This window comes from Salvelinus fontinalis, chromosome 7 (assembly GCF_029448725.1).
Source record: "Salvelinus fontinalis isolate EN_2023a chromosome 7, ASM2944872v1, whole genome shotgun sequence".
NCBI classification, from domain to species: Eukaryota; Metazoa; Chordata; class Actinopteri; order Salmoniformes; family Salmonidae; genus Salvelinus; species Salvelinus fontinalis.
This window is the reverse complement of record NC_074671.1, coordinates 19,347,546-19,361,854: the sequence shown is the minus strand read 5'-3', so window position 1 is coordinate 19,361,854 and position 14,309 is coordinate 19,347,546. Positions and strand designations below refer to the sequence as shown.

The following is a 14,309-nucleotide window of genomic DNA, read 5'->3' as shown; positions in this document are numbered from 1 at the left end:
CATAATGTACAGACAAGGGTATGGTAGGATGTGAGTACAGTGGAGGTAAACCTGGGCATTGAGTGACGATGAGAGGTTTTGTCTCTAGAGGCACCAGTTAAGCCAGGTGAGGTCACCGCATGTATGGGGGGAGGAACAAAAGGGCTATCTAAGGCATATTGGGCATGGCTAGGGGTGAACAGTGAAATAAAACAATCACTAACCAAAACAGCAATAGACAAGGCATATTGACATTAGGGTGAGGCATGTGTAGCCGAGTGATCATAGGGTCCAGAGAGTAGCAATAGATGAGTCAGGGAGCCAATTCAGTAGTCGCTACTACGCTAGACTAGCTGGAGACGCGGCAATTCCGACAGCTAGCGGGCTGGGCTAGCAGATGGGCCTCAGGGGATGTCGCAATGTTAGAGCCTGTTGAAACCACCTCGGATGGTTACGTCGGCAGACCAGTCGTGACGGATCGGCGGGGTTCCGTGTCGGCAGTAAAGGGTCCAGGCCAATTGGCAAAAGAGATATTGTAGCCCAAGAATTGGCTGATAGACCTCTTCGGCTAGCCAAGAGATGGGCCTAGCTCGAAGCTAGCTCCAGGCTAACTGGTGCTTGCTTCGGGACAGAGATGTTAGCCAGGGGTAGCCACTCGGATAGAAGCTAGCTAGCTGCGATGATCCGGTGTTAAGGTTTAGAGCTTGCGGTAGGAATCCGGAGATGTGGTAGAGAAAAAGCAATCCGATATGCTCTGGGTAGATATCGCGCTGTGTAGACTGGCAGGAATTGACCGGGCTGAGGCTGGCTGATGTATGAGTTAACGGTGAGGACCACTACCAGCGGCTAACTGACTACTAGCTAGTAAGCTGGCTAGCTCCTGATGGGGGTTCCCGGTTCTTAAGTATAAAGATAGCAGATCCGTACCACATTGGGTGAGGTAGGAGATTATCTTCAATCCATAGATAACAAGTGAGATTAAAATTTTTACGAAGAAAAATGATAAATACACGCACGGCACAGGACAAGACAAATAAAACACATTTGACTAATATGCCATCTTGGACCTACGACGGAGTGATGCTTCATGAAAATGTTTTTGATCAGTAGGTAAGTCCCAAATAGAAGGCAAACAGATTTTTTGTCATCTGTAGCATCAGACGCCACTGACCATCCAAAACAAGCTCAATAACTCAATGCATGCTACACACTGCTATTGAATATGCAGTAACCTGTATGACAGGCCTATTCTATCTTAATTTACCCAGAGATTTATCATTCAAATAAAATGATGACCATTATGTTGTTATACAGTTAGATTGGTAAAAACAAAGTGAATTATTGTTTGATTAAAACATTTATGCATACATGGCTGTCTCTGGTAAAAAAATTAAAAATAAATTACATTTTCAAATTGAATGATGTTGACCTATAATAAAATCGGCCATTGGCCATCTTGACCCCCCCCCCCCCCAAAAAAACAAATCGGTAACGGGCATAAAAAAATACGAATGTACACAAATACTGAGCTCGCAAAGAAACACATTGCTGATTTGCTGGTCACTTGTTTAAAGAGATCGGGGACATGTGCACACCCACACCCCAATGGATTGTCTGTTACATCTCACCTCTGTGCTCCCTGAGTCTATGGCTTTGTCCACGTAGAGCAGTGAATCCTGGGCCTCGCCGCGACACACACCCTCGGACCAGGCGGCACAGTGCAGATGGGCACAGCACTGGCCTGTGGGGTCAAACAGGGACTGGACATTGATGTCGTCGGGGAGGCCGATCTGACCCAGCTCGTCCCAGAACTTAGCGGCCTGTTCCTCGCTGAAGGGGTCCGTGCTGCCGGGTGCCGAGGAGGAGTGGAGACCACTGTCCGGAGAGCTGACCCTGGGGAGGGAGGGGGCAACAGGTCACGTTCAAGATCAAGTTTATTTTTCACCCACATAGCAGTCAAACCGAAATGTAACAGCATAAATGTATGTAAAGAACAAACAAAGGACCTACACTAACACTACTAAACATCAGGTATGGCACCAAAGAACAAAACTGGCTAATAGAAAAAGAACCACGAGAGAGCCTTGTATCCAATTTATGGGGATAGCTTTGTGGCAGTCCATAGTAGGGATTAAAACCCGGGTAACCGGGATTGTCCCATCACAATTCCCGATAATTTTTTTTTATTAACATTTCCCCAATGTCATGCAGCAGCAAATTTAAATATTAGCCATTTTATTTTTGCCAAACAGGTTGACACATGGAAACCTTTAGCCTAGCGTATTTACGTCACACAAAGTCGCCATAAATTCAAAGCACACGCATAATTGACACTAACAGACCGCACACAAGACCCAAATGCAGTTTAGAGTTCTCATCAGAACTGAACATTCGATCCCAGTCCGACACAAGCCTTGTGAGCTGAAGCCCGAGCCCAGGCCTGGTCCGACATCACAGAAATTACATGAGCCCTAACACGAAAAAAGCCAGATTTCTAGAAAACAGTAGGCTACATTGATTTCACTTATCTTTCTGTTGTTTTCCTTGTTAGTTACCACTATCAACGTTTCACTTTACTGTGGCAATTGTGATCGGATCAATGCAATATTAGCCACTTTCAATGCAAAATTCTGAAACAAAATGAAATATGCAAGACATTTTGTTTAAGGCAGAACGCATCGTAGTAGGAATCTACTGCGCACGACTCAGCCCATACAATACACACGTGTGACATAACCAATTAGAGCTGCAGTAGGCCTATATGCAAACAGACCATTGCTATATACATATCTGTGCCATTTACTTTGAACTGGACTGTGGTCGTGAGAGGATGCGCTTGTTTTGAGATAAAAGAGCTGCATGTAGCCACGTGTGCACATTTTGCTCATATCCTTTGCTAGCTAATAACTTATTAGCCCAGTTATAGGGGGGGGGGGGTGAGTGCTTCTTACAAGAACACAAAACGTGTACAATTCTAGACCTCTGAAAAGTGAGTCAGGTAAAGAGCTTGTTTGTCTTAAAAGAGCAGTGTTGTATTTTGAGACATGTTTGAATAAAGCAAAGTAGCCAATAGGCAGAGGGTAGCATGATTTGTCTGATTCTCTATAATCATGGTATGGGAAAAATAATGAATTTTATTTTGTAAAGTGGTTCCCTGCATCAAACTCAAAGACGTTTCAAACACCTACTTGTCTGATTAACAAATGGATTAACAGGTTAATATCAACCCCTGCATGTTTTTTTCAAAAGTCTCATGGCATGTAGGCCTACATTGAACACCACAAAATGGCTGTTACTGTAGGCTGAATGACAGAACCACTATTTTCATGTCAATACGTTTTCTCTATTGTTTTTGATGGTAGGACACTCTGGTAGGCCTACATTAAGAACAAATAGCCACAGTAGCTTACTTGGCACTGTTAAAATTGTAACAAAGCGGGTACAGCCTCAGTGTTCACAGTAAACACGTGCTGGAAGTTGCACAGAATTTTCACAACGTTCAAGTTTGCGCTCAGCAGACCTGAAATTTTCTCAGCGACAAAATAAAGTACAGGGAACATTGCTCATGATCATCTTTATTTTAGATTGATCAAATATTAGCTGATTAGAACATTTTGCAAGCATGTCATAAAAGTGGATTTTGCTCTTCGCTCGCGTAGTAACATGTCCTACTTCTGACCAAAATTGAACAGCTTAGACCTGAGACGTATACTACCTTTCAAAGGTTTGGGTGACTTAGAAATGTCCTTGTTTTTGAAAGAAAATACATTTTTTGGTCCATTAAAATATCATCAAATTGATCAGAAATACACCATAGAGTGTTAAATGTTGTAAATTACTATTGTAGCTGGAAACGGCAGATTTTTTTATGGAATATCTACATAGGCCCAATTATCAGCAACCATCACCCCAGTGTTCCAATGGCACGTTGTGTTAACTAATCCAGTTTATTATTTTAGAAGGCTAATTGATCATTAGAAAACCCTTTTGCAATTATGTTAGCACAGCTGAAAACTGTTGTCCTGATTAAAGACGCAATAAAACTGGCCTTCTTTAGACTAGTTGAGTATCTGGAGCATCAGCATCTACGGGTTCGATTACAGGCTCAAAATGTCCAGAAACAAAGAAACTCGTCAGTCTATTCTTGTTCTGTGAAATTGTCAAGAAACTGAAGATCTCATACAACGCTGTGTTCTACTCCCTTCACAGAACAGAACAAACTGTCGCTAACCAGAATAGAAAGAGGAGTGGGAGGCCCCGGTGCACAACTGAGCAAGAGGGCAAGTACATTAGAGTGTCTAGTTTGAGAAACAGACGCCTCACAAGTACCCAACTGGCAGCTGTATTAAACAGTACCCGCAAAACACCAGTCTCAACGTCAACAGTGAAGAGGCGACTAGATCTTCAGTTCCTTGGCAATTTCTCACATGGAACAGCCTTAATTTCTCAGAACAAGAATAGACTGACGAGTTTCAGAAGAAAGTTCTTTGTTTCTGGGCATTTTGAGCCTGTAATCGAACCCACAAATGCTGATGGTCCAGATACTTAACTAGTCTAAAAGGAGGCCAGTTTTATTGCTTCTTACAAAAGTAATTTACAACATTAACAATGTCTACACCTTATTTCCGATCAATTTTATGTCATTTTAAATGGACAATTTTTTAAAGATTTTCTTTCAAAAACAAGGACATTTCTAAGTGACCCCAAACTTTTGAACGGTAGTGTATGTGGCCGGGTCTACAGACAATCACGGACTACAAAGGGAAAACCAGCCACGCCACGGACACCGACATCTTGCTTTCAGACAAGCTAAAACACCTTCTTTGCCCGTTTTGAGGTTAACACAGTGCCACCGAGGCGGCCCGCTACCAAGGACTGTGGGCTCTCCATCTCCGTCGCCAACGTGAGTAAGACATTTCAGCGTGTTAACCCTTGCCAGGCTGCGAGCCCAGACGGCATCCCAAGCCGCGTCCTCAGAGCATGCGCAGACCAGCTGGCTGGAGCGTTTATGGACATATTCAATCTCTCCCTATCCCAGTCTGCTGTCCCCACTTGCTTCACGACATCCACCATTTCACCTGTACACAAGAAGGCAAAGGTAACTGAACATAATGACTATCGCACCGTAGCAATCACTTCTGTCATCTTGAAGTGCTTTAAGAGGCTCGTTAAGGATCATATCACCTCTACCTTACCAGACACCCTAGACCCACTTCAATTTGCTTACCGCCCCAATAGATCCACAGATGATGCAATCACCATCGCACTGCCCCATCCCATCTGGACAAGAGGAATACCTATGTAAGAATGCTGTTCATTGACTACAGCTCAGCATTCAACACCATAGTACCCTCCAAGCTCATCATTAAGCTTGGGGCCCTGTGTCTGAACCACACACAGTGCAACTTGGCTCTTCAGGTCTACTGCCAATGTTTGTCTATGGAGATCGCATGACTGTGTGCTCGATTTTATACACCTGTCAGCAACGGGTGTGGCTGAAATAGACGAATCCACTCATTTGAAGGCGTGTCCACATAATTTTTTGTGTGTGTGTGATGTGATCTATCTATATATGTATTTATATATAGTGTACCTTGACACTTACCTACTGCTGAAATGCTCTGAATTATTTGAGGAGCATGATAACGCTTAGAATTTATGAACGGCCTGTTTTGCAATTCACAACAATGTCATTGGCGATCAAAGATACTCTATCATTACTAACTATATCAGTTTCACTTGCTGTGAAATCTTTACAAAGTGGCGCAGCCAAAACCGCAATGTGGCACAGCGACAATCTTACTTCGGGAAAACCCTAAAATGGTGACCCTATCTTGATTTTAAACACTTAAATAAGCACTTCAGATTTGTGCTTTATTTCCCGGGACTCTCGGGATAAAGTTTCACTACTCCCGGTATTGAAACTTGGTAGACTTTTTTGAAAAAAATGTATCCCTAGTCTTAAATCTGGCTTGTTGGGATAGGGGATGGGACATTAACAACTGTTTTACCTGATTCTATGGACAATGATAATTGCATTACGTTCAGCTCCATTGATCATTAATTCTGGCAGTGCTATGACACCGTATCAAGGACAAGTCTTGCTCATTGACATTGTAAATCCCCACCATTCTCTCCCTCGGTAAGAAAGCGTCAGGGTAGAAGTTGCCCTTTGGCTAATGCACAAGAACTGGCTATTCGAGGCCACACACACACAAGCCAGCCTGACACACAATCTCTCCCTCTCTCATCCCCACCGGATAAAGCCTATTCCAGGATTTGGGGAATGGCAGTCTGGAGTAAGCTCTTTTCCCAGCGCCAGGAAGCAGTAGGGTACTGGGGATGAAAGGCTACTGTATACTCCCCCTGCCACAACATCTGTATACGCCTTAATAAAAATAACTATATTATACGGTTGTGTTGATTAGGGCGTGCAACGGAAAACATTTTTAAACACTATGCAACAGAAAACGTAGATTAGGGTTTCAGGGAATTTTCTTCCATTTGATGCCTAATGAACACACTCCCATTAAGGTTACTTTACGCTGTGGATGGGGGGGATGAGAGGAGGATGGAGGACGATCAAACACTGATGGGCTGTGGCTCTGACATGCAACCAAACCATACATCAAAAGCTCCATCTATGAATTTAAGAGTGGTGACATTTCCCTACTACAGTGTTTACCCCAACTCCAGTCCTCAAGTAAATATTGTTGTTGTGGCCACCGGACAAGCACACCTGATTCTACTTGTCAACTAATCATCAAGCCCTTGACAAGTTAAATCAGGTGTTTTTGTCTGGGGCTACGACAAAAGTGTTTGCTGGTGGGGGTACTGGAGGACCGTCGTTGGGGAACACTGTCCTACTAGACCCATCCCTCAGCTTTATAGCAAACCGAGATGCAGGGCTGCCGTTGGGCTCAAAAACGAATTACAGATTGTGCCTTAAAGGGAAAGCATTCCAAATGGAGGATTTGGTGGTGAAGGATGCAATGAGGGTTGGCCTCGTAGGCCCGAGCCAAAAAGCCTAATATGCAATCTCCTATCCCTTTTCCTCCACTTTCTCTCCCTCTCGTGTTCGCTCTCATTTTGCTCAGCTGTGGCTCGTACCTCTTTGTCTGAGCACATTCCGCACATAAATGTTATGTTCTGCATGAAAACGCTGCTGCTTTAAAGAGATAAATAACCTTCGGGAGGTTATGGACTTGTAGACTTTTTGGCTTGTAGACAATTTGATCATATGCAGATCTTTTGGCCCCAAACATTGGCCTTTTATTTTCACAGCCATACATAATTCCATTGGAAATGAGTATGATTTTGGAGAGGGATTGATGTGAATGACATATATGCAGCTTATTTGTGTGATATAAACAGCTTTTCCATGTGTTCATTTACCATAAAGAATCAAAGTGTTCAATCAAAAAACTAAATTTGTTGAGTCAGGCCAAACTGTTCGCTAAAGAATCCAACCATTGAGTATTCGAGGCTTTTTAAAATTAGGCTTTTTAAAATGAGTCATATTCATCAGGGCACACCGTAGGAAAACGTTTCAAAACATTGTGCAACGGACAATAAAAAGGAATGTTTTTCCAAACATTTCATTCCTTTTCATGCGTAGTGAACGCAACCCCAATTTTTCTGTCTTATCTAAACGAAGCCCATCTCCCACCTTGGTGGTTGATGAACGTGCTGGCGCCGTGTGTAAATACACTGTGGTCTTACTCTCTCTCCCTGGGACAGATGCCTCTCATTAGACAGAGTAGTGTTTCATTAGGCCTGTGATTACTTTGGGCCTGTCAGTCAAAGTTACTTTTAATTAGATCACCTTAACGAGACCCTAATTAGCAACTACACACACATTCAACACACAGGGAATTAGAATATAGAGAATGAGACGGACCGATGCACGAACCAAAGTATGCATGCATATACCTACACACAGAGGGAAAGGACAAACACAAAATATATATATATATATTTTTTTTTAACTAGTCAAGTCAGTTAACCTGTTTGGGCTGCAGGGACAGTATTGAGTAGCCAGATAAAAGGTGCCCCTTTCAAACGGCCTCGTACTCAATTCTTGCTCGTACAATATGCATATTATTATTACTATTGGATAGAAAACACTCTCTAGTTTCTAAAACCGTTTGAATTATATCTGTGAGTCAAACAGAACTCATTTGGCACAAACTTCCTGACCAGGAAGTGGAAAGTCTGAAATCGAGGCTCTGTTCTACTTCCTGCCTATAAATGGGCATGATACGTATTAGTATACGTGCACTTCATAGACCTTCCCCTGGATGTCAAGAGGCGGTGAGAGAAGAAATTTAGTGTTTATCTTGGTCTGAAGTGGAATACAAGCTCTTTGTATGACGTGTCCGCCCATTTCCTGTTTTCTGGAGAGCGCGAAGGGGGACCTGGATTTGCCTTCTGTTTAGCTGCCGTTATAGGCGACTAATATCTCCGGCTTTGATTTTATTTGATACATGTGACCATATCATCGTAAAGTATGTTTTTTCAATATAGTTTCAGCAGATTATTGAACATTTTTCGGGAGTTTTGCCGTGTTCCGTTCTCTTCCGTTTGTTGACATGGAGAGCTTCGAGCCACTTGGCTAGTGCGCTTGCTAATTCAAGAGGGAAAATGGACGTTCTAAATCCAAACAACGATTGTTCTTGACAAAGGACACCTTGTCCAACATTCTGATGGAAGATCAGCAAAAGTAAGAAACATTTTATGATGCTATTTCATATATCTGTCGTGCATGTGAACTAGTCGCCGGCGCCCAACTTTGGGGTACTCTAGCTATACCAAAGCTCGGACATGTTGGCTGGATTCACAAGATGTGTACCTTTCATTTGCTGTATTGGACTTGTTAATGTGTGAAAGTTAAATATTTAAAAAAATATATCTTTTGAATTTCGCACCCTGCACTTGAGCTGGCTGTTGTCATATTGTGGGCGGCCTCGGGCTTGCAGCCATATTAAGAACCAATTCTTAATTACAATGACAGACTACCCCGGGCAAACCTGGATGAAGCTGGGCCAATTGTGCGCTGCTGACTCCCAATCACGTACGGATGTGATACAGCCTGGATTCGAACCAGGGACGGAAGTGACGCCTCTTGCACTGAGATGCAGTGCCTTAGACCGCTGCGCCACTCGGGAGCCATATGCACACATAATCTGTCATGAGGTCACGCACCCCCTTACACAACTTTTCATCTTATCAACAGCCAATACAACATGCAGGGAGAGTGACAGTTCATCCATGTCTGGTTAGGATAATTTCTCTACCATCTCCTCTGATCTCTCCAAAGCGGTGATTCATTGTGTTGCTATTCAGGCCAAAACAGAATGGGGTCACCAGGGCTCAGTTCCCGTGTCCCCAGACCACCTTAACACTTCTCTCACACAGTCCACCTTAACACTTCTCTCACACAGTCCACCTCAACACTTCTCTCACACACGCTTGTTATTGTTTTCATTCTTCAGCTCCCCATCTAGAACTGGCACGGCGCCAGCCCTGGACTGACTGACCAATCATGGGGCTCCAACGAAACAATGCATTTGGGCCGCATTGTCCCCCTGTCAGGAACCTTCCTGGGTGAGAGCATTACGTCACCGCCCCCTCGGGGAGGGAGGAGACACTCGATTGGGTGTCTTCTGACGGGAGGTCTTTGTCAACAGTGGATCACGTGAAGCTGAAAATGATGAGAGAGAGAGAAAGAGAGAGCGAGGAGAGAGTAGAGTGACAGGGAGAGAGAGCAAGAGAAAATAGAGAGCAGAGAGAGCAGGGCTGGAGAAGCTAGTAGGGCCTGCCAGTGAAATTCTCTCTTCCTTCATGGATTTTTATCCTCCACCCCTCAGTCCCTTCCACCCCTCCAAGTAACTAATCACCGGGGCATTTTCAGCACCACAATAATTGACCCAAATTGAATTTGAGCGCCTGGGTTCATTAGCATGCGTTCACTTATTTGGGTCACGGTACTCCATCTATCTTTCTCCCTCTCTTTCCCTCTCTACCTACATGCCTCAAACAATGCACAATGGGGGAGAACACTAATTTAGCTTGATGGAGAAACTTGGACACAGTGGTTAATCTGTTTCCAGCCAGTTAGAGGCAAAGCCATGGGTCGAATTCATTAGAATACAGCGTAGCAAAAGGTTTTGCAATATAAAAGGAAAATTTGCATTTCCTATTGGACAAGTTCATATAGGCACCAAACAGGCACCAAACGGACAAACATTGAGGGACTAACAAATATAACCCTAAACAATATTTCAGAGTAATTATTTCACTTCTTTAGGTTCTTTGGCTTCTATGGTGTGAGTCTGGGAGAGGTCTACAGTCTATAAACATAACAAATATGCTTACACATTTATTTACCATTTCCAAGCCACATATTTGATCAGCAACAGGTCCAGTACATTTACATTTAAGTCATTTAGCAGACGCTCTTATCCAGAGCGACTTACAAATTGGTAAGTCGCATGTTTACGTGTGAACACATGCTCCCAATAAAACAATGCCTCCACCGCCTCAACCTAAGTCATGCCTCCACCGCCTCAACCTAAGTCATGCCTCCACCGCCTCAACCTAAGTCATGCCTCCACCGCCTCAACCTAAGTCATGCCTCCACCGCCTCAACCTAAGTCATGCCTCCACCGCCTCAACCTAAGCCATGCCTCCACCGCCTCAACCTAAGCCATGCCTCCACCGCCTCAACCTAAGCAATGCCTCCACCGCCTCAACCTAAGCAATGCCTCCACCGCCTCAACCTAAGCAATGCCTCCACCGCCTCAACCTAAGCAATGCCTCCACCGCCTCAACCTAAGCAATGCCTCCACCGCCTCAACCTAAGCAATGCCTCCACCGCCTCAACCTAAGCAATGCCTCCACCGCCTCAACCTAAGCAATGCCTCCACCGCCTCAACCTAAGCAATGCCTCCACCGCCTCAACCTAAGCAATGCCTCCACCGCCTCAACCTAAGCAATGCCTCCACCGCCTCAACCTAAGCAATGCCTCCACCGCCTCAACCTAAGCAATGCCTCCACCGCCTCAACCTAAGCAATGCCTCCACCGCCTCAACCTAAGCAATGCCTCCACCGCCTCAACCTAAGCAATGCCTCCACCGCCTCAACCTAAGCAATGCCTCCACCGCCTCAACCTAAGCAATGCCTCCACCGCCTCAACCTAAGCAATGCCTCCACCGCCTCAACCTAAGCAATGCCTCCACCGCCTCAACCTAAGCAATGCCTCCACCGCCTCAACCTAAGTAATGCCTCCACCGCCTCAACCTAAGTAATGCCTCCACCGCCTCAACCTAAGTAATGCCTCCACCGCCTCAACCTAAGTAATGCCTCCACCGCCTCAACCTAAGTAATGCCTCCACCGCCTCAACCTAAGTAATGCCTCCACCGCCTCAACCTAAGTAATGCCTCCACCGCCTCAACCTAAGTAATGCCTCCACCGCCTCAACCTAAGTAATGCCTCCACCGCCTCAACCTAAGTAATGCCTCCACCGCCTCAACCTAAGTAATGCCTCCACCGCCTCAACCTAAGTAATGCCTCCACCGCCTCAACCTAAGTAATGCCTCCACCGCCTCAACCTAAGTAATGCCTCCACCGCCTCAACCTAAGTAATGCCTCCACCGCCTCAACCTAAGTAATGCCTCCACCGCCTCAACCTAAGCAATGCCTCCACCGCCTCAACCTAAGCAATGCCTCCACCGCCTCAACCTAAGTAATGTCTCCACCGCCTCAACCTAAGTAATGTCTCCACCGCCTCAACCTAAGTAATGCCTCCACCGCCTCAACCTAAGTAATGCCTCCACCGCCTCAACCTAAGTAATGTCTCCACCGCCTCAACCTAAGTAATGCCTCCACCGCCTCAACCTAAGTAATGCCTCCACCGCCTCAACCTAAGTAATGCCTCCACCGCCTCAACCTAAGTAATGTCTCCAACGCCTCAACCTAAGTAATGCCTCCACCGCCTCAACCTAAGTAATGCCTCCACCGCCTCAACCTAAGTAATGCCTCCACCGCCTCAACCTAAGTAATGTCTCCACCGCCTCAACCTAAGTAATGCCTCCACCGCCTCAACCTAAGTAATGCCTCCACCGCCTCAACCTAAGTAATGCCTCCACCGCCTCAACCTAAGTAATGCCTCTACCGCCTCAACCTAAGTAATGCCTCTACCGCCTCAACCTAAGTAATGCCTCTACCGCCTCAACCTAAGTAATGCCTCCACCGCCTCAACCTAAGTAATGTCTCCACCGCCTCAACCTAAGTAATGCCTCCACCGCCTCAACCTAAGTAATGCCTCTACCGCCTCAACCTAAGTAATGCCTCTACCGCCTCAACCTAAGTAATGCCTCTACCGCCTCAACCTAAGTAATGCCTCCACCGCCTCAACCTAAGTAATGCCTCCACCGCCTCAACCTAAGTAATGCCTCCACCGCCTCAACCTAAGTAATGCCTCCACCGCCTCAACCTAAGTAATGCCTCTACCGCCTCAACCTAAGTAATGCCTCTACCGCCTCAACCTAAGTAATGCCTCTACCGCCTCAACCTAAGTAATGTCTCCACCGCCTCAACCTAAGTAATGCCTCCACCGCCTCAACCTAAGTAATGCCTCCACCGCCTCAACCTAAGTAATGCCTCCACCGCCTCAACCTAAGTAATGTCTCCACCGCCTCAACCTAAGTAATGTCTCCACCGCCTCAACCTAAGTAATGTCTCCACCGCCTCAACCTAAGTAATGCCTCCACCGCCTCAACCTAAGTAATGCCTCCACCGCCTCAACCTAAGTAATGCCTCTACCGCCTCAACCTAAGTAATGCCTCTACCGCCTCAACCTAAGTAATGCCTCTACCGCCTCAACCTAAGTAATGCCTCCACCGCCTCAACCTAAGTAATGCCTCCACCGCCTCAACCTAAGTAATGCCTCCACCGCCTCAACCTAAGTAATGCCTCTACCGCCTCAACCTAAGTAATGCCTCCACCGCCTCAACCTAAGTAATGCCTCCACCGCCTCAACCTAAGTAATGCCTCCACCGCCTCAACCTAAGTAATGCCTCCACCGCCTCAACCTAAGTAATGCCTCCACCGCCTCAACCTAAGTAATGCCTCCACCGCCTCAACCTAAGTAATGCCTCCACCGCCTCAACCTAAGTAATGTCTCCACCGCCTCAACCTAAGTAATGTCTCCACCGCCTCAACCTAAGTAATGCCTCCACCGCCTCAACCTAAGTAATGCCTCCACCGCCTCAACCTAAGTAATGCCTCCACCGCCTCAACCTAAGTAATGCCTCCACCGCCTCAACCTAAGTAATGCCTCCACCGCCTCAACCTAAGTAATGCCTCCACCGCCTCAACCTAAGTAATGCCTCCACCGCCTCAACCTAAGTAATGCCTCCACCGCCTCAACCTAAGTAATGCCTCCACCGCCTCAACCTAAGTAATGCCTCCACCGCCTCAACCTAAGTAATGTCTCCACCGCCTCAACCTAAGTAATGTCTCCACCGCCTCAACCTAAGTAATGCCTCCACCGCCTCAACCTAAGTAATGCCTCCACCGCCTCAACCTAAGTAATGCCTCCACCGCCTCAACCTAAGTAATGTCTCCACCGCCTCAACCTAAGTAATGTCTCCATCCGCCTCAACCTAAGTAATGCCTCCACCGCCTCAACCTAAGTAATGTCTCCACCGCCTCAACCTAAGTAATGCCTCCACCGCCTCAACCTAAGTAATGTCTCCACCGCCTCAACCTAAGTAATGCCTCCACCGCCTCAACCTAAGTAATGCCTCCACCGCCTCAACCTAAGTAATGCCTCTACCGCCTCAACCTAAGTAATGTCTCTACCGCCTCAACCTAAGTAATGTCTCCACCGCCTCAACCTAAGTAATGCCTCTACCGCCTCAACCTAAGTAATGCCTCTACCGCCTCAACCTAAGTAATGCCTCTACCGCCTCAACCTAAGTAATGCCTCTACCGCCTCAACCTAAGTAATGTCTCCACCGCCTCAACCTAAGTAATGTCTCCACCGCCTCAACCTAAGTAATGCCTCCACCGCCTCAACCTAAGTAATGCCTCCACCGCCTCAACCTAAGTAATGCCATATAATCATGATGTAACCATCTACACCTCAAAACCAAAAACAACCACTTTAATGAACTAACAAGTCTGTATGGAAAATTCTATGCCTGTTTTGTACCTACTTGGCAGCGTGTACACCCACACAATTCTGAAGTGAAGTAGACACCTTCCCTGGTGCAATTTCAGCTGTCATTTACTCTCCAACCAAATCAATGGCAATAGTGATAAC

General features: G+C 45.9%; 1 protein-coding gene across 23 annotated transcripts in view; it reads right to left on the bottom strand.

The window, feature by feature from the left end:
- Window positions 1-14,309, bottom strand: part of LOC129859164 (histone-lysine N-methyltransferase 2C-like) — a 216,761-nt gene that overhangs the window by 161,352 nt on the left and 41,100 nt on the right. For all 23 annotated transcript variants that reach the window (XM_055928604.1, XM_055928584.1, XM_055928588.1 and 20 more), the window contains exon 6: window positions 1,608-1,872. In XM_055928604.1, coding sequence (XP_055784579.1) covers window positions 1,608-1,872 — 265 coding nt within the window. The remainder of the gene's footprint in view (window positions 1-1,607; window positions 1,873-14,309) is intronic.